The 25,445-nt window shown below is 40.7% G+C and overlaps 1 protein-coding gene across 5 annotated transcripts in view; it reads left to right on the plus strand.

Moving 5' to 3' along the window:
* SERGEF (secretion regulating guanine nucleotide exchange factor) overlaps window positions 1-25,445 on the plus strand; it is a 159,651-nt gene that overhangs the window by 95,677 nt on the left and 38,529 nt on the right. Inside the window, exon 11 of one of the 5 annotated variants that reach the window (XR_012586825.1) lies at window positions 10,901-11,059. The exons of 3 other annotated variants lie outside the window; for them this stretch is intronic. Coding sequence is in view for 1 of the 2 variants with exons in the window: in XM_074585801.1 (XP_074441902.1) it covers window positions 10,901-10,995 (95 nt within the window). In the remaining variant the exon portion in view is untranslated. Of the gene's footprint in view, window positions 1-10,900; window positions 11,123-25,445 lie in introns of those variants that run through there. One more of the 5 variants, XM_074585801.1, reaches the window with a different exon arrangement.

The raw sequence follows: 25,445 nt of genomic DNA on the forward strand, positions 1-25,445 counted from the left end.
ACTTCTATAGTCTGGCTCCCCAAAACCTTGGTAAAGTAGAATATCCCTTTTTGGTCTTGCTTTTAGTAATCTGTGATTTTTCTGCTAATGTAATGGGTAATTTGGATGCTTTAAATATTTTTGTGTGTTTGGAAGAGAGAGATATTTTTGTGTGTTTGGAAGAGAGAGACACGGACCTTTCAAATAAACATTTTCTGGTATGGTGTTTTGAAGGGGAAAAGCGTTTGGATGTGTGGCCACTTCAAATAGTGCAAATGGCTCTTCCCTGCACTTTCATAGTCAGCGTGGTGAATTCTGACTTCTGCTCAGGGTTATGTTATTTTCTTGCATGGATGATTTAAAACCTCCTTCAGCGAGATAGTCCACAAATCCCGTCTCTGATGCTGCTATGTGGTGACCCACACCACAGGGTCAATTTCAGTGCAGGTCACGGTGGTGCAGCAGCGTTCACAAGAAGAAATTGGGCTTTGTGATTACTGTCATTGTGCAGTTACTCCCTTGATGCTTGTCTTTGTCTCCTCTGGACTTCTTTCTTTTCAGGTTAGCTACTTAAGTGCTGCTTTTTCCCCCGTGAGTAATGGTAGTGGGGAGAGCACTGCGTAATTAATGTTACAACAAAAAAAAACGACCCAAAAATACTCAAGCTCGCCACCCAACCATAAAAGTGTTTTGCACTTGGAAGCACAAGGGACATAAAAGGAGACAAGTCCTTGTCTGATCACATGGAGACCCATTTCAGTGTGTTCCGTACAACAGCATTTTCATACAATGTTTTTAAAACCACTTCTCAACTTTCCACTAAATAATAGGGCTCTCTAGAAAAGGGACAGATTTGTCTCCTGTAGCCTTTTTTTGTTTGCTGTGTCTTAGAATGTGTGATCTGTTTCAACATTTGGTCTTCTCTGTGGCTCATGTGCAACCACTGCTGTAAATGTCATGACATGGGCATTCGTGTCCCTCTGAAGCTGCAGTTCATCCAGTTGGAGAGTAAACAGTAATACTGAATTTAATGGAAGAATAGCCTTTTTTTAGAGGAAGCTAGGAGAAAACATCCCTCCACTCAGATGTCAGACTCTGCTTCAAATGCTCTGAACTAAAGTGTGCAGTAGTGTTAGAGGGCCAGTAAAAGAATAATTATTTCATGACCTGTTAAAATTTGCTCTTTATGTTCTTATGCTGGAAGAACATAGATAGCATTTAAAAGCTGGAAAACAAATGTGATCAAAGTGATCCCAGACTTAGGGAGCTGGTGATACACATCCTAAAATGGTGGTGGTGTTAATGGCATCCCAAATGCTTTGGTTCCGCATTTTGTAATAAGGAAGCTGAAAGGCTTTTATGTAGGAGCCACTAGCTCTTAATTAACAAGGTCACGTTATTCTAGTGAAGTTCCATGATTCCAACTAAATTATTGTATAAAGCATCAGTTCAGGAAGTGCTGTAACAGATAATGAAAGGCATATTTCTATGGCAGAGTGAGCACCAATGGGGAGAGGAGCCTGTGCAGTCTGATGGACGGCTCTCTGTGTTACGCTGACAGTATTATTTAGATGTTCGCAGCAGCCCTACGAAGTGGCAGATGTAGTCATGTGTCTGACATTCGGTCCCGGGGGACTCAGCAGTCTGTCATGAAGAGAAAATCATAAATTCCCTCTCTTGTTTTTCATATTGCTGGAGTATTTGGAGGAATCTTCAGCATACGCAGTGGAGGGCACTGGTGTTCAGGAAGGCACCCCAGTCTGCCGGTGTATTGCTTTATTTATTATGCATGAAAAATCCCAGTGCAGCCAGGGTCTCTATTGTAAAGGTTTCCTGGCACAGCAGCATGGAGTCATGTTGCAGCATGCTGTCTCTTTGCATTGCAGCACTAATCACATTCTCTGCTTATTAAAGGGCACCTGGCAGGACTTTGGGTAACCATCACTGTTGCCATTTTCATGGGGGTTATATGTCGGCCTTCTAAATTTGTTCTCTGGCAGAGCCATTTTGTATGTCATTTAGGTCTTAATGTGGCTATAACCGTTAAAATAGCTCTTCGCAATATAAGCTTCTTTGGTTATAGGCATTGTAAAAAAGCAGCCTTGCTCATATCATTAACAGAGCACCTGTCTGAGTGCTTTCTACATAGCTAGATACAGATCTGACATCACAGTTTTCCTGTCATGTTTAGATAACAGTGAGCCCTAACACTGCTGTTCAAATGTCTCTTCCCTTTGTGTTTCTTTTCCATAGACTGTTTCATGCTCCAGGCAAACTAATAGTTCCTCTGGTAAGATAGAAGCTGAAATGAATTTCAAATGTCTGATTTTTTTGTTGTTGGTTTTTTGTTTTGGTTTTTTGTTTTCAGCAAGTTACCCTCACAAAATCTGATCCTCTGATCTCTTTGAGCTTCTTTTCCAAGGGCTAATGGAAAGCCAAGCTGCCAACTATTTTATGAATTTGTGGATGTAAGGTGATGAGGAGAGAAATGAAGAAATGTTAATTTGAATATTTGGAAAAGTCTTTCGATGGGGGTAAAAAAAGTTTTGTATCAACCAAATTGTCTAAAGTCAGCGGCCACTGGTTATAGGAAAGGGAGGATATTTTGCTGTGAAAAGCTAATTTGATCCACAAGAAAAAATGGGATCGCATTGACCCCCTAGAAAGAAACTCCAGAGTTTAGGATAAGATCTGGCTGTACTGCATCCTCTGTGACTGAAATGAAGTCTAGATTTTACCTTCTCCTCCAGGCTTTGTCACTGTATTGATGCATGTTTTGGGTGATTTGACTCCAAAGAATGCTTTGTTCATCTTCCTCTTTTCTCTGCGTGGCTTGTCAATTCATATTATGAAATCTTTGGAATAAAAACTGCCTCTTAGCATATTTTAGCACTGCCTAGCATAATGGGACCTGATTTTTTTATTTTTTTTTTTATACTGCATTACAACTAATAATAGTGGCAATCACTTTCCTTCCCCTCAGAGAGGCAATTTTAAAATATAATTAATCTGGGGGGTGGTGGTGGGGTGTCTGTCTTAATTTATATCATTTAGTGTATAAACAGGTAATAATGCAGTGCTTGTAATATGTTTGCAGCGTGGTTTCCTGTCGTTACCAGATACAGAGCTGCTTAGGCTCTGAAGATAAAAGCTGTTATTTTTCTGTATAAAAAGCTCACAGTTCTTGTAAAACTTTTAATTGAACTTTACGTATCGCTGTGGTGTCAGCTTATAGTTTGTCTAGAGTTGAGCTCTTGTGCACTAACTGTCGTTATGTTTCCTGTGAGACACCGTATCACATCTACAGGGATAATTCTGTTGCGTTGAGAACCCTGCAAAAGATGGGTAAGAGGCAAGCATGCAATAGTAACCTCTGGTGACAGCTGAAACCATCCAGCTGGAACTACGAGTGGCAGTTAGAGGAGAGAATTGTCATAGGAAGCTAGCAAACAACAAGCAAGTGCTACCATGCAAGAATTTCACTTGAAGCAGAATGAGTAGAGAGCTCTTGCTTGCAGGTATTCGTGAAAAGGAAAAGTTGTTCCACCTGATTTTAGGAAATTATGGAGAATGGGAAGACTTTCTAAGGGTAGGAGCTGCGGTACAGATGCATGCAGTCCTTTGTCAGAGGGTTCACTGGATGGATACTAAGTATTTAGAGAACAAATTAGATTTTATCATATTTGTTTGCTTGCAGGCTTTAAGTGTAGCAATTACTTTAAAGGAGAAGAAAAATATATCCAATATACCTAAGGTATATTTATCTTAATTTTCAAGCAAGCAAACAGGAGTAAAAAAAATAGTCACCCTTGCTCACCAGAGAAAGATTAAGCGTTTGTTGGCTACAAAATGAAATAAAAGGAAGGACAGATGTCTGGCTTCAGGGAGTCATCTAGAGCATACAGGAGAGAGACTCACCGAAATAAAAGCACAAGGCCAGCAAAGTGCTGAGAGCACTTGGAAGTACAACAAATGAAGGCTTCAGTACTGTCCTACGCCTAAGTAAGCTCTGCTGATAATTCTGGGTTCTGTATGTGCAACAACCTCAACACTTGAAAGTGTATCATTGAGTAGACATTTTTGCAACTTAAGGGTTGACAGGAGGGAAAGGTGGTTTATATTAGAAAGCTGGCGTGAGGAGTGCCCTTAGTGTGCTGTGGCATTTGCAGCTCTCCAGGAGTGAATATCTTGCTGTACGGCCTTGCGTTGACACCCACATGTTTGTGTGTACTCACTATCCAGCTCCTTTATGGAGCACTAAGAAATTTTCCTGTCAGTGCTCAAATAAATATATGTGACCTACCTTAGTTACATGCTATGAGTGAATAATCTCTGAAGCTTTTTTGTTATGATATTTTGTGTGTGCGTGTCTTACTAACACCATCTTAAATACTGTAGGTAGCTTTCGGCTTAATAAAAACATCTGAAGTAGGGATTTTCTTAACTTTTGAAATTGCCTTGACCATGAGTAGGGGTTTTTCAGAAACGCACTTATCAAAGTTGTCATCTTTGCTGACCAGTTTTTGGATTTTACAATGCATTTTGGTCACGTTCTCCAACTGCTCTCTTAGTTATGAAGGTCAGAAAATGCTTATAAAAATTAAAGCTGAAGGCAGAGATGCTGACAGTTACATAGGTCTGAGAGATGATGCCGTAAGGACACATGTGAAATATTGTAAGACTGGTGCTGAAACAGGGATACTTTTGGGACAATACACATCCCTTGCATGATTGTAGTTGCACAGGACTAAATGCATGCATGAAAGCAGGCTTCTTGAAGCTTTTGTAAACCAAGGTGGATGGGGAATTGTTCCTCCAGCTTTCCATAAGGGCAAGACCCTCTTTTCCCACTTTAGGAATTAGGACTTTGAACTTGAAGGTAGTGGAAATTCTGGTAGAGAAAATCTGGAGGTATTAGCTAGCAAGCAAAGATTGGTTTACTTACTATTAACAAAAAAGAAGCCATTCAAGCTTGCTATGCTCCGTCCTTGCTGCCCTAAGGATCTTGAACTCCACCATTTCATGATCCCTGCAGCCCAGGCTACCCTTGAGCTTCACATTCCTCACTATCTTCTCCTTGTTGGTGAGAACAGGGTCCAGCCGTGGCACCTCTCCTTGTTGGCTCCTCTGTCACTTGGAGAAGAAAGTTATCATCAGCATATTCGAGGAAGCCCCTGGATTACTTATGCCCTGCTGTGTTGTCCCTCCAACAGATACTGGGGTGGTTGAAATTGCCCATAAGGACCAAGACTTGTGAATGTGAGGCTGCTCATATCTGTCTATACAGGGCCTCATCTGCTTGGTCTTCCTGGTTGGATGGCCTGTAGCAGATCCCCCCTATAATGTCACCTGTCCTTGCAGTTAAACCAGAGATAAAAAGTTGGCATATTTGTGAAAAATTACCCTTTATTTGTCTTTGCCATTTGAACTTGTTTAGCTCAAACACTTCTTTATGGAAGCGAGGTAACAAAGTAATTAAAATAAAAAGTGCTTTTGAGACTTGTTTCACTATTGTGCTATTTGCAGACTCTCTGAGGGACTTTTATTATTTCTGAGAAATGTCTTCGCCTCATTTTATTTTTAGATTGTCGGGTTTATTTGAACAGTGAGAAAGTGAGAAGAACTGAAAGCTATAGTGAACGGGGCTTTAAGAGACATCTAACACAGCACATAATATTTCTTGTGGAGCAGCGAGAAGGATTGATATATTCATGCTGATGAAGTAAATCAAACAGGAATCAGGTCAAGCATGTTGTAGTTGTTCATGGCATGGTTTTAAACATAACTCTAGTTAGCAGGAAGCTGAATGAAGTAAGAGTCTTCTGCTACATATAAAGGTCTTGGTGACCATCAGTCTTTGAGGAGTGAAATGCCTGTATTACCTACATATTTGATCGTGATAGCTCTAAACTTGCTAAAGATGGTAGCACACCTGTCAGTGTTCTTAAAAACAAAGAAACACAACCAACAACAGCTACAACAAAAGCCACCAAAACTTTAGTATGCTGTGTCCTTCTTGATAGATTTTATCCCCTCCCCGCCTTTTTTCCCCTCTTCTTTAGAAGAGATAGTGACATTTTCCCTAGCTTAATAAGCGTTCTCTGGCCTAAATACTCCTTCCCCCCACAAATCTAATGGAATAATTACCTTGAGAAGACAATATATAATGTATTGATTCTGTCTTAAACATTGCTTCTATATATTATAGCACTGTTTTGCGAAATTAAATGTTTTCTAGGAAGGCCTTTACATGATGCCATGAATTCATGTTTAGGCTTAGCTCTCTTCTTTCTCCCTTTTGTTCAGATTTAACATCTTACTATATCCCTGCGCTGGAGCCTTGTATTGGAACAAATTACTGGATTACTATGAAGTGATTATGATGGGCAAGGTGGAAGGCAATAGGTGGAAGAGGTGAAGCTGTTGGGCTGTTCTGTCAGTGTGAGGTTACAGCCATTGTACGCCTTTTCTTGAAATCCTTCAGCCAGCTCTTTTGACACTGTACTACAGCGAAGTTTCCAATGCTTATACCAGCTGTGAGAATGACTGCCATGTTCTCTATGGCCCTTCCTTTGGCCTTCCCAGATGTGGGTTCCTCTGGGGAACTTCACAAAATGTAGCAGACTATCAGAGTTTTGATATTATGTGACCTGCAGTGCTACTGGCTTAAAAATCTATAAGCTGTTGTCGAATCTCCTCTTACCTCGTAAAAGAGAATCAGGCTGTTCTGTATCCCCTGGAGTACCACTGCCAATGAGATGTTCCGTAATGCAAGATACGATCCTTTTCTGATGAGTGAAGGACATGCACAGCTATAAGATTTCAGTTTCCGTTTTTCTGTGTAGGAAAACTTTGAATATAAAGGATTCTGAACCTGATGAGCTTTCTTTTTTTAACTTGTGGATGATGCTCCAAAGAAAAACTTAATAAAACATGTGGAATTTTTTCTATTAGGATACATCATTAACCATCTCCCCTTCCTCTTCTTTAGGCATTTTGCTATTATTTTAAAAAAATATTTAACCCATCATGACCCTTGGTGACAAATCTTGAGTTGCCAAGAGATAGACCAAGTAAGCAGATGCTTTGCTGTAAATGTCAAAGATAGTAAACTGGAGGTTGTCTTCTCTATGTCTTTGATTTTCAGTGACACCAGGTACTCTCTTGCTGAGTTGAGACATCTGAGATAATGGGCAGGATGACAAGCAACACAAATCCATATAATAGTTTCTTTCTGAATAGGGAGCTTACTTGGCTTGAAAAGTACATTTGCTTTGGCTTACAAACTTCCTATTTTTTTTCCCCTGAACTTTTGCCTCCCGCATACTCTCTCTTGTACTGTTTTTTCCAGTTCTGAACATTGCAAGGTCTTTTTAAATTGAATAAGATGAAAGGTTTATCTCTTAAAGCCCCGCAACACGTTGTACTTCTAAATGAGCACAAGGGACACTTGGTGTATGGTGTGTCAATGGTGAAAGATGTATGTATGCTCAACGGTTAAGGACTGTTTTGCAGCATGGCCTGCTGAATTTTGCTGTATTAACAGAATCTTGGTAGCCGTTACATTTGCCAACATGTGTATTTTTTGTGTTAACGATTTAATAAATGCTTACTTGCAATTCCTGTAAAAGAAGTTGTTCCCTAGTTTTGATAGGAATAATTCACAATTTGTTACTGTTCCCTGCTGATGTAATACTGTAGATCAAATCTGTGACCTTTACTTCAAGGAGAGTTCTGTAACTGATACCTCAAAATGGGACTATTTCTGAAATCACAGTTGCATATGAACTCATAATGTTAATGCGTGCTTCACATTGAACATGCAAGATGATGTGTTACATATGACAAATTTTTAGCACTCACTGGTTCTCTGTGATGTAGACCCAGTACATGCATAATTCTGGCCTTTTCCTAGAAGTAGATGTTTGCTTAGGCAAGAAAAGCAATTCCTTTATTTACGTTACTTTTGTACAGAGGAGAGGAAAAGTCTCACTAGTCTCTGTACCCTACCGTGAGTTGTTGGACGGCCCTCTCGCAGTCTGATTTGTGGTCACTGAACATGACTATAGTCTCCTCTATTGCAGGACTTTTTGGTGGGTAATGAAAGGATTTGTACTGGAGGCAACTTTTAGATATCCTTATTTCATCCGGAGTCTTCCTGTAGTCCCAGTAGTGCAGTTCTCCTGTTCCTCTGCTATACAGGAATGCCAGGCAGGAAGAAGGCAGCTGCAAATCTCCCTGTTGCCCTGTGCCAGAATGGAGACCTAATCAGGGTTGTTAGTCTGTGCTGCTTTTTTGGGTGCATCTGTCCGCTTATAACCTTAATGCTCACGTGAATTTTTTCTGTAGGCCCAAAAGAGAAAAAATGTAAAGGTGTCAGGATTTGATATCCTTGCTGTTCCAAGACCACTCACCCTATTTTTGAGTTGTTTTTTTTTTTTTTTTTGAGGGGCCCTGAGACTCATTTTGCCACCTACTAATGAAAGGAGGCAGGAGTCCAAATGTATTCTGCTTACATCCAAGCCTTGTGTTGCCAGCTGTTTACAGCAGAAGTAGTATGATGGCTTGCTGTCACTCACATTCCTTCACTCTTGACAGTACACTGTTGATTGGGTTAACTGCAAGGCAAGATTCTTCCTAGGTAAATTCTGGATACCCTAAAATAAAAAAGCCTGAATGCAACTGTATAGCCCTTGTAGATTTGTTGAATAATGAAGCAGCCACTTTAATACTTTTTTTAAAGCACTGTAGTAAAGAAATCTTGCTCTGTTGACAAGTTCAGCATGAGTCTTGTGCAGTGCTTCTCTGTCTGCTCAGATCCTCCTTCTCCCATCTGCCACCTTCTCACTCTAAGGAAAGGAAATTCCACTCTGTCAAAGCAAAGTGCCAATGAAAAATGGGGAAAGACTTTTAAGAGCAGCTTTTGGATGAGACCATTCACTGAAATCAAAACAAATATAATCACAGCTCACTATAAGTTTGCCTTGCATATCTAGCAAAAGGTTAAGGCTAACACGTCATAAGATGCAGTCCCTCCAGTGAAGGACGTGCAATTCAAAGAGGCAGAAGAAAAAGAGGGAAGCAGAAAGGCAGAATCACTTACTAATGACCATGATCAGTGCTCCATGGCAACATGTTCTTTGCAAGGAAAATAGCACAGATACCTATTAAGCAAAGGGATTCCCCAGCAAGCAAATTACATGCTGGAAATCGAACAAGAGTGGTTTGGTTTTTTTTCCTTCCTGTAGGTAATTAGGGTAGCTACCATTAAAGTATCCTAATTGAAATGGATGTTTTGTAACTCTCTTGAAGTATGAGATGTACCTAATTTTCAAGTATCCCACGTCATAGGCTTTGTATTTCTCTATATTTGCAGTTATTAGCTTCCTTACGGTTTGTAAAGCTGTTGCTTAATAACTTTGAGGATTGTTTCCTTCTGCAAAGACCTTTTGGTAGCTTCTGCCTGATGCTGGCTTGTAAATTCAGTATGAGCAGTTAAAGCCTAAGAACAATGAACTTGTATTATTTCAGGGACTTTGTGCATTCATTTAAGTCCACAGGGCTGGAGCACAAACCTGGTAATTGTCTTGACTATAAACGAATGTGCTGAGTTTCACCCTAATCCTTAGGAAGGATGTATGTCCACAACTGGCGATCTCTGACCATAAGAGTTAAGGGTTAGAGAATTTCAGGACTGTTCTTGATAGTTCAGCTTGAGATACCAAAGTATGGCAGTGTAGTCACCTACAACATAATGATAGTAAATGCGCTTATGCTTTCTTTATGCTTGGAATTACATTGGAAGGTACTCAGTTGGATATCTGGGGCAGGGGCAGCAGAAATCGAGAGTACTTTGTCTGCTGGAGATGCTGAGCCTGCAGGCCGCACAGCTGAGAGTGCTGAATGAACTGTGTGGTGGGCCCAGGGGAACGAAAACCTGCTTGAGTCACCATGCCACACTCCCTGCTGCTGCTGGCACTCCATCTTACCCTCATCAAACATTCGTTGGAGTCCATGTGGCTGCGAATTAGATAGCTTTTTCATTTCCTCTGTTAACAGAGTTCTAGATCCACACTGCTTGGCTGGCTGAAACCTTGTTTTGCTGTCCAGTGTAAAGTCTTAGGATATGTGCTCCTACCTCCAACCCTAAAGCCTAGGCAAAAATTATAGATCAAAATTTTGTGATCTCCTTACAAAAGTGTAGGACAAGTATGGCAGGGATTATATGGGCGACAATTCTGTAGACACAGTTTGTCTGAAGTGCAGTTTCTCTGCTTTATCCAGTGGGATGACTTGTTTTCTTGTGTACTGGCTCCACAGAAAAAAAAACCCAGGCACAAAGCAGGTATTTTATGCTGTGAAGAGCTGTTTTCCAGTCTGTTATATAGCACTGTAAAATAGTCTACTGAGCCGCATTAGTGTTGGGTAGAAGAATCAAGATTGAAGTCAAGTTTGAGTCACGTTGTAAGCTGTTAAACACTTGGCCAAGACAGTAAAATCTTGATGATGCTGCAGTACAGCAAAGCTGTAACTTGATGAATAAATGCCTTCTATAGTATAACACGCCTCCATTTGGTATTCTGTACGTGATATGCAAAATGAAAGGCATTTCTAGATGCAGAAGCTTAAAAAAAAAATAATTTTTTGTTCCCTTAATTTAAGCAAGCAAATGTTAAGCAGAAATTGCTTCCATCTAATGAAATATTTTCCCCTCAGCTTGGGGTAGATCTAATAGGTACTTTCTCTAACGTACCTATTTCTATCCCTAAATACAGAGAAACTACGCTGAAGGAAATTGCTGACAAAACAGTGCAAGAACGTGCGATACATTATATACGGTGGGAAAGTTAAGTTTGGATTGCATGGTGCAATGATCTGTCTGGTTTTGTATTTTTTATTTTTTTATATGTTTTTTTTAAAGCTGTTCCGTGGCTTGGAGGAGCTGGATTTCAGCTATTAGGCTTTCCCCTAGCAAGAGCAATAGCTAAAAAGCCCCCGTGGAACTGTGCCAAATAAGTCTCTCTGGAAATGAACTTCGCTCACTTCTAGTCTAGTCAGCTGCCATCAACAATTTATAACTGTAAGTATAAGTTTAAGGCTTGATCTCTTTCACAACTAGTGAACCTGTGTCTGGCAGCTTTTAAACACGGATGGTGCGTGTTAGTTGTCTTACTGCTCTGGAATGTTTCTGGTGTACGCTTTGGTGGTAATTGACATGTGTGACACTTGCATGGAATCTGAGTGATTTCAGCCAAGATTTTTAGAGTTATTTTAAGATTATTCATTTTCTGTACACATGTGTCTTTGGGGGTCCAACTTCTTGAGTTCTTAAGGCAGTCTGAATTCCATCACAGTGGATGATAGGGTCCTTATGGTGTATCAGATTGGTCACTGGCTTTGGATATTCCTTTTTGATTTTTTACTGTTTTCATATTCTGGTGATGCAGGATGATTATATAGTAATATTCCTCAGTCGCTTCTTACTTTCTGTCCAGATTGCAGCCCCTTCGTTACGTAATTGTCGACTATTTATGTTAATTCTAATGTCAGAACCAAGTATATCCAGGCAGTTGCTTTATTACTTTAACCCTTAGAGGAAGCAACTGGATCATTTTATATATGTGCATGATGTATTGACCCAGGAAGAGGATGGAGTATGTAATCGTTCAGAGTAGTGGATGTTTCTTCAGAGTACCGCAAGCTGCACTGCACAAAAGGAGCAGCGGTCTGTAAATAAGTAAGACTTCAGCCTCCAGCATGTGCAAATCCTCTGTCTTCATCAGTGGGTTGGTTCAGAACAGCAGCAACAAAGGAGAAGGGGGGGGACAGGTTTGTAAAAAGCACAAAAGGTGCTTCACTTTCCTGATAAACCAGCAAGGCATTTCATTTTGGGCAATCGTTCTACCAAATTTACTCTATCTTTATCACGCGAGGTTGAAATAGGTATCATGAAGATGACCAAGAAGAAGGAAATATACTGGCTTTATGTCTGAAACATGTAAAAACTTTGTGTAAATGTGATAGTTGAAAACACAGCACTTTCTGCTGGGTAGAGAGGTGGAATGTGTAATTTCCAAGAGGCAGATATTTTGGGTATCTTTGCCAGATTCAAGACACATAGCCGAAGTGACGTAGCGAGGCTTCCAGCATGCATGTTATAATCCTGAGAATGAGCAACATTTTCATGAGCACTTAAGCGGTGTATGCAAATCTTGGTTATTTTCCATAAAGCTCTTAAAATTAATTCTTACATAGCTTCTTGCTTCTGGGACAGTCATACTCAAATTTAACTAACAAGCGAGTGATGAACTTGACCAAAAGTCTAGTACCTTAAAATAGTTACCGAGATTCTGCTTCAACTCTGAATGCATAGTAAGTGGATCTCAGTGAAGATCCTGCTTATCTCTCACCTGTTTTAGAAGTATTTCTGCTCTTCAAACGCAACATTTAAATGCAGTGATGAAACTAAAAAGGTGAAATGTGTTACAGTGGTCAGAACATCCTCTGAGGAAGTGACTGTGAAAAACAGCTTCAGTGGCAAGTTTTTCTTTAATCGTCTGTGTTATGCTGTGGTCCAAATACTAACTCCTGTGTTATCCTGGCATGTAGCAATGGCCAAAAAATGGTGTAGTCCCATGTAATCACAGTGATAAGCTGTGTTTGTATGAATATGATTTCATATTTAAGGTTTATATTTATGGCTTCAGTGTACACTGAGGCTGAGTACAAACCTTGCTCTGAATTTTCTCCCTGTGCAGAGGGCATAGCCTCAGGCATCAGTGCAGCCCTGAGGGTTACTGTCGTTGGCTGCAGGGCAGCAGGAGAATTTCCCCTCCGAAAACCATAGCTGTATCTGTGCTCTTTACAGGCCTGGCAGGGATCCAGTTTGAAGGGGCACATTGTCAGTGGCCGCTCTTCAGCTATCTTTGAACGTGCAAGCCTTTGCTAGGGTGTAATGCCTCATAAGATCATTACGTGTACCTGTGAGCGCATAGATCAACTTGTGCCTGATGCTTTTCTGTTTAGCAGCATTTAATTCTGTATATTTTAGAAGCATCTTTATCCAGAGGCCTCCAGAGATGCCTTTCATGGTTGGATGCAGATAATTGAAAGTTGGCTGTTTTCCTGCTCCTGGATGTCAGGTATCCTTTCAGTGAACCTGGCCCTTTCCAGAGGTATCTGTTCGCTGTGGCACAGTGGTGGGAAGCCGTTGTTCAGAAATGATTTGGAAATTTCAGTTGCACTGATGGCTCTTTACCATGCCAAGGATTTAAGAAACCTGTCTTGCAGCCCCAAGAGAGAGGACTGACCTTGGGTTACCCAAGGTTCGACTGCATGCCTAATTAGTACTAGAGGAAATCTGATAAATATGTGACTAATGCATAGGGATTCACCTAATGAAAATAACACCTTCTCCTTCCCAAATAGCTCCCTTGCAGCATTTAGCTACATAGCAACTACTGCTGTTTTATGAATGAAGCAGGCGGACTCCACAGCAGTCTTTGTGCACGCTCCCTACCCTGTCTTTGGCTCACAAAATGAGAATTATATTTTAGTGGTTTTTATAGACAGCATAACAGCAAAAATACACAGGGCACATAGGTAATACTGCTGCTACACGAGATAAAATGCAATTTCTCATTCTTGCAGAAGGCTCCTTTTCTGTGAACGGAAAGCATCTTGTAATGTCAGGGTTTGTCAGGAAGTGACTAAAAGCAAGAGAGTAAATTCTGCAGTAATACTATTCCATTCCTTATTCACCATGTCTCTCTCAAGTCATGAGGAGGCAATGAAGGCATATAATTTTGACACCTGATAAAATACTCTCATTTGGTTAGGGTGAGAAACAATTTTTAAGAGCTGAAAATGCTACTTTAAATGATTGCTTTGCTTGTAGTTAAAAGGAATTCATACCAAAGAGCCAAATAAGCATATTATTTTGTCATGGCTAGTCAGATTTTCCATGTAAATTTAAAAGGAGGGTAATTTTCCCATTCCTATTTTAGAATGTTCCTTATTCTGCCTTTATAATTTTGTCCATTTCCTCATTAGTGCTCCTTTCAGAGCCCAAACATGTCAACAGTGACACCATTATCAGCCTGAAATAAATGAACAAACATTCTCATCTTCAGTTGTGGTTTGCCTATGACAGCTATTTTTAATTTTGCAGCTGTTGGAGACTAAGGCAGATGAGATGGATTTGCAACCGATGATTTGGCACCTATATCATGCAGCTACTTTACAAGTGTTCTCATAGGTGTTAGGAAATGTGGAGGTTTCCATGGGGTCTCTTCACTGAAGTAACGCTTCTGGAGAAAGAGAGCAAGCGAGCATGAGGTAAAACACTGATAGCAGAAGGTGGTGTCCTGCTGGTTTAGCATTTGTTTGCAGGTGTTCAAAATGGAGTGTGTGATGGCAGCTAAGTCTCTTTTTTTTTTTTTTTTTTTTCACCAAGTGTGAATATGAGCTGACAGCCTCTTCTATATATTCTGAGCAGTGATAGTTCCATGGGGTCTTCAACCTCAAGGATTTTTCTTTCCTGGATGAGAAGGTGGTGTGACTTTTTTGGCTACAAGGAGCAACTTCTGTTCTTCACAGACTTGACTCCTGTTTCAAAACAGCTTCACAGCTCAGTTGTTGATCAAACTGCAGAATACCCAAGTGATGCACTGACCTGTGCCCGGCTTTACTTGGGCCTTCAGCCAGATGAACTTAGGTGCCCACCACTTGCAAAAGTGGCGGAAGCGTGGAAGGCACCGTGGGCTGTGGGTGTAAAAATGTCATATTGAGTTAGGTACTCACATGCTGCTTCACCTAACCTGAGTGCTTGTTCAGGTCTCAAAGCGCCTTTTGTGTCTTTGTGCCAATATTTCTGTAATTCATAATTTGCTGTGATAGAAGTTAAGATATGGCAGTTCATTTAATTAGTACCACTGATTGGTGTGGACTTAACAGATGGTTGGTAACAATCCTAAATTTTCTTAGATGCTGAAACGCAAAAGACTTGATTATGCAGCTCCCTACAGTCAGAAGATAGTGACATGCAGGACCCAGCCTAAACGATGAACTGGCTGAAGTTTTAAATGGTAAACTGCATGATTGGGGACTGAAATATAGTTTGAAAAATCTTATGTTGTTTCATTTTGTCTTTTACCTTTAGCCCAAAATGGATTACATATTTCATAGAATCATAGAATTTCCTACTCTTTCCCCCAAAATTCAGTAGGAGTGGTGCCTGTGTGTTTCCACCACACTTTTAAATCCATGTTAGATCCAGGCACTTTGGAAAGCTGCACAGATTTTATCTTAATGATCCATAAAGAACAGTTTAGCTAGGTCTTGGAAGACTTTAGAGCTTCATAAACCATCGTTCTGGTTTTTGTCTTGGCAAGTACTCAGTTGGTTTGCAAACTTACACTAAATTTTTACTTGCAAAGTGTGATATTAACCATAGTCAAGAAGGTTAAGATACTTCCACACTGCTGACCATACTGTTAATTAGGTAGTTAAATACTTGTGGAAATGATGTCTTAGTTTCTTGTGCTATGATTGATGTTACCTGACCTGTTGAATAATCTGTCATAGGACCTCAGAGTATTTTGATCATATCTCTCTGAGAATAGTCTTATTTCTATAAATGGGATTTCTAATAGAGGAAGGTGCTGTACAGCAGAAGTTTTACTGGCAGAGTTCATGAAGAGAATGAACTAATGTATCTTTGAAGTGCAGTGACTGCATTGAGTTCCAACTTGACTCTCTTTTTTGATCTCGTAAGAAATAAAAGGCAGTTACTGCTATAGCGTCTCGGAGAGTCTAAAGGCCTAAAAGAACATTCCTGTTGAGAGGACTCATTAGTTATGCAGACTAAAACTATGAAACATGCTTATTCTCATAAAAAGTAATGAGGACTCCATGTCCAGATCCTGTAAATAACTTAATACCCATCTCTCTTGCATTGTGGTTACTAACTGGCCTTTCAGAAAATAACAGGTTCATTTAAGAACAACTGTCCACATATGCCAGGCATCTCCGGTGTGCCACCTGTACCCTATGACTTGATGATACTGAAGTGGGTAGTATACCTTTGAAAAATATATATCATCAGACCAACTTCACCTTGACCTACTAGCTAGAAATAAGAAAACAGTTTGGTTGTTTTTTTGTTGTTTTTTTTTTTTGTTTTGTTTTTCTTTTTTTTTTTAATTCCTAGTCAAGCCCTAGCAAGATGTCTAAAATCTGGAGCTCAGGATTATCGGAGATGCGGACCCAGGCTGCTTTGTAGTGTGTATTCTGTGACTCTTCAAACAATAGGAAATTGCACCTTGGCTGGCAAGGCTGGTTTCCTTTTTTTCTGTGAGCACATTTCGTGTATCCTTGATAAGAGGCTATGTGGTTCTTCTTGTAGTGACGGGTTGCGTGTATTTCAGCTCATGTTTATCAGCTGGGGAGGACATGGCTTTCTCACATAAGTTGTCACCCACAGTGCCCCCAGCATCTCAGGAAATCACCCTGGCTGAAACTCAGGCAGAGCTAAGACTGTTTTGTCTCCTGAAGGCATTGGATTTTCTCTCTGACAAGAAAGCCCAGATTTGGCAGATGTTACCTTTAGAATAGCAGGAAGTGGGAAACTTGGTTTCATAACTAAATAACAATAAAGTTAGGTTAATGAGGCCATGAATCATTTGAATGGTTCAGCTCTGTGTGCCTCTGCTGCATACTAAGAAATTCCCAAGAGTATTTTCAGTGGTTTAAGCAAAAAGCTGACATGAAATGAGTCATTTGTCTTTGATCTTCGAGTTTGGTTTTTTGGGTGTGTTTGTTTAAGATTGGGAATCTATTGAAGTAATGAAATGAAGATGCGATAATAGCCCAGGGAAACATGCCTATGCTAATCTTATTCTGTGTAGCTCAAATAAAACAGCAAGGACGTCACATATTTCTATGTTTTTTTCAGTAATAAGCATGAAGTGGTTGATAATACCTTTTTCAGTCTCCTGCTTAGGATCCTGTAATAAGTTCTTGCTCTGTCAAATTCATGCCTTCCTCTTCCTCTCTTTTATGTTGTGTCTGTTGGGTCAGAAACTGCCAGCTCGCTTCAAGGTGTCATAATCATGAGATGCTTTGGATTGAGAATTACAAATACAGAGTACTGGCCTTTTGAAAGGAGGTGTTTTCTTTTTAATTCAGAACATTTTGACTTATTCCCATTTTTTTTTTTTGTGTCGTCTTAGACTTAGTGAGGGGGCTTAGTGAGAAAGACTTGACTGTTGTTCCTCTTAGGGGTTTTGACCGTTAGAGGTCATTGAGGCTGCTATTCCATCACTTGTGACATTGAATGTCTCTGAAAATGTATTTTGCAAGAAAAATACTGAAAAACATATTGTAAATATGGGCAAATGGGAAGCCAGGCCAACCATTTATATGTTTATATTCACAATGCAATATAAATAATTGGGTTTGGGCTTAAACTGTGTTGCAGCAAACATTTCAAACGTTTTAAGCAAAATTATTTTTGTCTGTCTTTTTATCCATATGAGAAGAATGGCTGCATCTGTGGCAGTGAATAAGTTAACCTACTTAGTGTTTTGTGTGTAGGCAGCATGCAGTTCTGTGAGATTGCAGTGGGCAATGAAGCAGCAGAATTCAATTTGCAGCAGTGACCTAAGAGGGACTATTTTTAGTAATAAAATAGGTCAGAGGATGTGGTAGTGCAGACTGATAAATGAACAGTCTTTCCCTGCACTTGTGGGGCTTGTTTCTGTCCTCCAGTATAGAAGCTCTGTGATGGGGGAAATGAGATTTAATACTGTCACGTGATTACTGTTAGAATTTTTTTGTGAAGCAATCGTAGGAAAAGTGCTAAGTTTTATTTTAGTGAAGAAAGAATACAAGTAACTATTTTGCTTAGGGATTCATGGAAGGAGAAACCAACTAGGGAGCAGGGTGTTTTGAAGCCATTGCTTAAAGCTGGTTTTAACACTGCTGGAGATCTTATGTTGCGGTGTTGTCCATGTCACCAGCAGTTCTTGCTCTTTTATTCTTTCCTCTCCACTAGGTGTTCTTATGTGCTTTTTTAGCTTGCTTCTGTTACCAGTTTGCTTTCTTAGTGATTTATGCAGGTGGGCGCTGGCGTTTTCTTTTCAGGGTGTCAAAGATGAAGCATGGCTTTATTCTGTTCCTTTGAGTCTATGGGCATTTGGAGGAAGCTCATGAAGGATCTATGCAGCCAGTTCTTGTGACACAGAGCAGTCCAAGTCTCTTTTTAGCGTTGTGTTCCTTGACCTTTGCATTTCCACACTCCTTTGGTTTCTCTGAAATGAAGTTTCAGAGCAAACTCAGAAAGCACCTCTTGCCAGTTTGTGTGCTGATATAAACTACGCTGTTGTTAATTAGCAGTGTGTCAAAGTCCCTATAAGCTCTAGTCACGGAGCAGTGCATGTTGATGCCATATAAACAGAAGAAAAACAATAGCTTTGGCCCTAAAGCCTTTTTTTACCCTGGAAAAAGAATGCTTAGCAGGAAGCAAGCAGTCTCCACTCCTGGCTGTAGCTAAATCGGTATCAGTGTGTCACACCATGTAACAAAGTACAATTGTGGGATGCTCAGGCTGTTGCTGAAGCTATCTCCAGGAGTTAATAAGCCCTAATGAGCCCTGGTGAGATGCACTGGAATGCCCAATTCTCCTGCTTTGGAACTAAGCAGATATCTCCCTGGGGGCTGCTTAATGTTTTGTGAATGTAGATGCCTGTGCTGGTGCTCATTTGTTTATTTGTTGCCTTACGCTGTGCTGTGGAGCACAGATATGGTTGTATGACATGGGAGAGAGATGCCCTTAATTTTCTCTTTCCATCTCCTGTCCTAGCAAAATGTGTTTAATATTCTGACCTGTCTGGTTAGGACTATGATGAAGCACCATCTAGCAGAGTTTTTATAGTGCTTAAAAATCCTTGGATAATACCACTTTGATATTATATTTATAACAAAAGTAAGCTAAACATTGATCACTGGCGTAAAAATTGTAGGCCTTTTTTTTTTTTTTTTTAGATTGCAAGTTAGTTGTGTGTCATCCTCTAGAATAAAAAGCAGCTAAGTAATATGCATTTCTAATGCCTGTTTTTTTCTATAGAGGAAGTCTGTTTCTGTATTGTAAATAAGCACTGCATACCTCAGACAACCAATAAAGAACCATGTCATTTGATATTTGAAATTAATGTAAAAAAGACTTCCAGTGGGATCAATGTAGTGGAGATATTCTCAGCAACACTCTAAGAAACTTGAGGGGCCTTTTGTTCTTGTTCCATAATCAGTGTAATTTAATGTGCATCTAAGGGACATCTTTTAGTAAGAATACACTATCCTGCACTTTACTTTCTACAGAAAAGGCCAGTGATTTTTTCCTTTTTTTTTTTTTCTTGTTAACCTGGTTTTGCAAAGGAAAGCTTGTCAATATAATTGAATATAAACTCAGTTGTTTGGTCTTTCTGTCTACCCTACTCATCACGTGAGCTGGGAGTTCATGACAATTCACAGTCCGTTCACTTACGTGTGAGCAAAGCACACTGAGCCAGGAGCTCATTTATTAGGTGTGCAAGAGGAGAAATCCACAAATACTCACAGCTTCTCTTCTTTAAGAGTTTACAACACTACAGTGCATCCTCCCCATCTCTCCCACCCTACAGATTACTGGCCTGTCCAGTATCTGACGTGCTATGCTGTTTCTTAAAGTAAATACCATAAAATGGAAAGCTTGTACTCAAAAGGTAACTGGGCCCATGTTTTTGTTATTAGCATTTAATGGTAGTTTTAAATTTAGAGGACGACTTTTGTTCTCCATTAAGAACTAATTTACTTTAATTTTTGAGAACTCTTCCTTTTCTTTGTTTCCTTGTGTTTTCCCAGCATGACTGAATCAAAAACCAATTTGTGCCAAAATAATAACCTGGGAAGATGGCTTTCTTTCTCTAGTGTGAAATCATGTTTAGTGTAGGTAGGTATCACTAATCTGATTGTGTGCAGTGTGTTACAGTGTCTTACTCGGGAATTTATTTTCTGCTTATTGGGGAGGTATGGAGGCTGGCGGGCAGAAATGAACTGCAGTGTCTGACAGTATGACAGCAGAATGTCTGGTGGGAAAGTCAGTGATTCTGTGACAGTGCTCACTGTCTCTTCAGATTATGAGTAATTCCAGCTTCTTTCTGCTTTAATAGACAAGTGTAAGTAGAGCTTTAAATTTAAGATTGACCCCATGGCCTTGTGGTTTCTGTATAAAGGAAGCAAAAGTGGCCGTGCAGTGGGCTTTTTGTGCCCAGTCCCTTTTAGGGATTGCCTTTGACAGAGGTGGGTGATTTTTTGTGGTTTTATTTAATCTCGATACGCATGCCGGCAAAGCAGGCTAACTTCATGTGGTGGGTTGACCCAGGCTGGCTGCCAGCCGCCCACCCAGCCACGCTCTGCCTCCCCCCTCAACAGGATGGGGGGAGAAAATAAGACGAAAGAGCTCGTGGGTTGAGATAAAGACAAGGAGATCACTTGCCTATTACTGTCATGGGCAAAACAGACTCGGCTTAGGCAAAATTAATGTAATTTATTGCCAATTAAAATAGAGTAGGATGGTGAGAAACAAAGGCAAAAACTAAACAACCTCCCCCCTCTCTTTGAGCCACCCCAGGCCCATCTTTGCTCCTTCATTCCCACCTCCTCTGCCCGGGGAGGCGCCGGATGATGGTGAGCGGGGCTGCGGCCCGCCATAACCTCCCCCTCACACCTTCCCGGGCGGCCCCGGGGGGATCCCTGCTCCGGCGGCCTGAGCTCCCTCTGCCGGCAGGGCTGTTCCTCACACTTTTCCCCTCACTCCTGGCTGCCCGCAGGGCGTTGAGCCCTCTCTGGAGAATGTTTTACCAAGGGCAGCACCAGCTCCACTGACAGGCTGGGTGGGGCCCTTGAGGAACCAGCTGGAACCGGCTGGCTGTGAGCTGGCCCTTCTCCTCACAGCGGCCGCCCTGCAGCCCCACTGCTGCCAAAACCTGGGCACAGGTGGCAACTCCGTTCAACTCTGAGGCACCAGCACATAAAAGAGGTAAGAGACGGTGTCTGAAGCAGCAGCGGAGTTACGTGGATCTTCAGATTGGTAGTTTTAACAACTGAACAAAACCAAAAGACAAAAACCCAAACCGCTTGGGCACACGCTAGGCTGAGATACAGCAAAAGTAGATCTTGTTCCTGGTGCTGTTGCGAGTGTTTTGGTTGACGTGCGGCAAGAGGCCTCCATCATGTGTTCCTCCCTTTTCCGCTTGAAAAAAGGTGAAAATGATATGTGATCTCCTTTGGGGACTTCAGGGGGAAATATTATTTGTTCATCAACTGCACACTTTTAATCTAATCTTTCCATCGTAAGGTTTTAATGGGAAATTTCCAGACTGGCCTTGGCCTGGAGGAGCCAAATGGTTTGGTCTAACTGCTGTTCAGAAGTAAAATCCTGGCTTTCTGTAGTCTAGATGTCTTTCCAGCCAAAAAGCTAAGAGTGAAAAAATAAGAGTTTTGTCATCACTCTGAAAATCTCAGGCCTCTTTCAGCTCAAAGACTTCCCAGAAGAAGTAGCTCCAACGTTTACTTGAGCAATGTGATTATAATCCAGAGGTGGAAAACAGGATTTTCACACTAGGCACGTCCAAAGCCAGTTTATACTTAAACTGTCTTTTTTTCCCCTTGCTTTATGTGCCTGCACACACATTTGAGCAATGGGGAAATCGAGGCATGGAAGGAGCATGATATCTGCCCGTGTTACTTACTGTTAGTTCAGCAGGAGTGCCAGGAATAGAAGCTATGTCTGAGTTTCAGGTCAAGTCACAGATAAAACTTGTCCCTCTACCTCCCTTAATTGTTGCTTTTTCAGCTCTTTTGTGTAGTGACCACCTGTGCTCACTGAGGTGCCCATGTCCTAGCCCTCTCCATCACAATAGGGTCACAAGGGGGTAGATTGTCAGAAGAGGGTGGAAGTGTAGCCCCACAGTGTGGCATAAGCAATGGCTTCTTGAGGTTTGCTGATAGCATGACAGGACCTGCAAAATTAATACACTATCTGGAAAATACAAAATGTATTTCTGTTCTTCCTTTAGGCTCTGATTGTTCTTAGGGCAAAGCGGTGCCTGCAAATAAGTGTTTCTGGTGTTGCATGTCACTCCTAGGTGTATTGCCTAAAGGAGGCAGCTTGTCTAAGAAACAGATGAACAGCATTGTGTGGCTGCAAGTGGTAGCAGACTGTGTCCTCCCAGCAAAGTCACAGTGTCCCAAGGGGTCCCTTATAACTGGTTTTGGGTTGGTTTTTGTTTTTTTTTGCTGTGCCTAAGCTAAGAAATTCTGCGATGAACTCCAAGGCAGTTGTAGGTGGATTTGCTTATATTTAAGTCATTTTGGAGAACAGCCGCACCTGGGATAAGAGCAGGTCACTGTCTTTACTTGCTACCTGGGGAGCAGACTGTCTGCAGCTGTGCAACTGCTGCTAGGGTCAAAATACACCGGGCAAATCCTACTGGAGCAGCAAGCATATTGACTTGCCTAACATAAAGTGTTTTACAAAATAATCATTGTTGGGAGTTTTCTTCCCTCCCCCCATCCCCCATTGTATTTCATCACTTTTAATTCCTACCGTTCTGTTGTGTGCAAGGAACGTTTTGGCTATTGTTGAAACTGTTTGGGAGGAGGAAAATTGGTTTTATTCCCAGGTTTGGAGGTCACTTGAAAGGATTTATGTCAAATTAAAGATCTTGCTGTGCAGAGACTTCGATTAATAAATTCACTGAGGAATCATAGCTTTAATAATTGTAATTGGAGGCAGGGTTTTGATCATGACTCACCTTGTAGGGGCTCTCCTCACTGCCCTCCTTGAGAAAGTGGAAATCTGGAAGAAAGGAATTCGCGTGACCTTTCATTACCAAGCTGGCACTAGAAATTGGCACTAGCTAGCCCCTGCTGTTGGAAAAGGCCTGGAGAATCAGCACACTCCTTTGTGCTCGGTTGGCGCTAGTTTAGGTCACAGGTGTGTAGAAGCTATATCCAAAGGGAAAAAAGCAAAACAATAAACATGATTTCAGCATGGAGTGTGGTAGAAATGAAAGGCCAGGGAGTGTCAGGCAGCTTTGTCCTTCAGCGGCCCCCTAGATTTCAAAAGTTTTGAGTGGGAGCATCGTTCGGAGCTTGCAGAGAATCCAGTCTTACTAGGAGAACAGTCTTGGCTTTTGCCTCTTCTACCTAAATTTGGTGATGGGTTTCTATGAAAAGCACGCGTACCTCCTGCATTGAAACATGTGGTTGCAAAGTTCAACAGAAGCAGTATCTAGGTGTTCCTAATTTTTTTGTGAAAACTGGAGAAAGATGAGGGAACTATTGTAGGATAGTAGATGAACTTTGGGGGAAAAGAACGCTTGCAATTGAAAGGCAAAGGAAGTTTGGCTTGGTTTTTCAGCCTTCAGTCAAGCTGCTGTTTCTTTTCTCAATAGCCTCTTGCTGTGAGCTTTTCCAGAGTTACTGTTTCTTTTAATTTAGTCCATTGTTGCACACAATATTGAATAGTAAGTGAAAATTTCTTTGACAAAATTTTAAGAAGTTATCCTTGATTCTGTAACCCAAGGGCTTCATGGGTCCCTGATGGAAACAAAAGTGTGAGAGGTTCAGGCAGTGATAACTTTCTGAATGTCTGATATCTGTTTGTACAAGTTTGACCCACAAAGGAAAGAGCTAGGACCCTTTCTTGGGTCTTATCCATGCTCTAATAACTTCCTGAATACTCACAGGCTTTTTTGACAGGTAAAGTAAATCTTCTGATCCTAATTTTATTCAGAATTAGAATCCTGGAAAGAACAATGTATTCCTAAACAGTATTCTTGAATGACGCTTAAATTTTGAATAACATTAAATTGTATTGTAAATGGTTAAGAATTAAAGAAACAACCAATTTGTAACGTAGGCCTTGAGCAAACTATGATAATAAGAAGCACTGAAAAATGTTTCTCTGCATGATTAAGAGAGTCTGGTTTGCTGGTTTGATTTATTGGCTGGCTGAATGAATTCATTAATTGTGTATGACTACTTTTACTTCTGGGTGGTCATTTTTCATTTCAGATCTCATTACTGGATGAGATTTTTGTAGGGATGTTCTTATCATCCAAAATTAAATACATGAAAATGTTAAGGAGGCTCAGCACTCCCTTTTTATATCGATATTTTTTCATACTATGGTTTTATAAACTGCAGAAAAATTCACTTAGGCTGCAATAACCTAGGTTTTTTCTGCATGTGCTCATTACTTGACACAAAGATTTCTTCTTATTGCATATATGCTATGTTCCATTTTACATTTTTCGAAATAGTGATGTGGAACTAGAAAACCTCTTTTTTTTTTTTATTAGATGACGAAGAATGAGACAGAGACTTGTTTCTCTATCTGTTTACACTTTAGATGTATATAAACTACTGAACATTCAAACACCATTGTAACTACTTTTTTAGAATGAGAATTCTAGATAAGCAGATCAGTGAGAGATAAGGATAGATAACATTTGTCAGAAATCAAGTGACTTAGGAGAGATGCTGAACATCTTGGCTTGTAGTTTGAACACTGTTTTTTATAGGAAAGACTCATTTCCTGGACAGCTTGCAAACAGTACAGTTTGCAACACTCCTTTCTTCAAGGATCTTTATGTTTTTAGCTGCATGGAGAAGCAGCACTTAAAGAAGCATTTAATACCATTGTTGTCTACAGCTAAAGATGCTATTCCAGGTTATGATCCGTCTCCTGGAAGGCAGTAGAGCAGAACCTCTGTGTCCTTGCTGGTCCTTCTAGCCAGAGAGCAACAGTCCCTGTATGGGCCCTAGGTCCATACGAACAGTGGTGTGAATATAGCTATTAGGAATTTATTTCAGCTTCTGAAAGTGAGAAGAAAAGAGAGCATGGGGAAATTCTCATGTGCTTCCTTTTCTTTCTTAGCCCACATCTTCGGGTTGTGCATCTGCAAGTAGAAGGCAGAGCTGTTAAAGACTATAGGGTGAGGACTATCTCATCCCTTCTCTCCCCCTCAGTTTTGGCTTCTGCTGACCCCTGATCCTGTAGGTGTGTGGCAGATGGGTTGGGTGAATCCCCAAGTCAGCTTTGTAGCAGAAGAGGCTACTGTGATATTTTGACAAATCTGTTCTTGCCTGTGGGCTCTGACACTTCCAATATTACTTCATGTGTTTTCTGTGAGAACAATCTCTGCCTATGCAATACAAAAAAAAGGGTCTTGTGAAGAAAGAAGGTGAATGAGGTAATAACCCTTACCCTCCCATAAACATGAATGTGATGGGCAGGAGCCTGGGTAGGAAGCACTGGTCCTGCTAGCTGGCTTGGTTCCATTCAATGTCAGCAAGTTGTAGTTACTAATCACTTGTGATCCCTCTTACACGGTTTATTTTTTCTCTACTTTCACCCCACT

Source organism: Larus michahellis, chromosome 4, assembly GCF_964199755.1.
Source record: "Larus michahellis chromosome 4, bLarMic1.1, whole genome shotgun sequence".
Taxonomy (NCBI): domain Eukaryota; kingdom Metazoa; phylum Chordata; class Aves; order Charadriiformes; family Laridae; genus Larus; species Larus michahellis.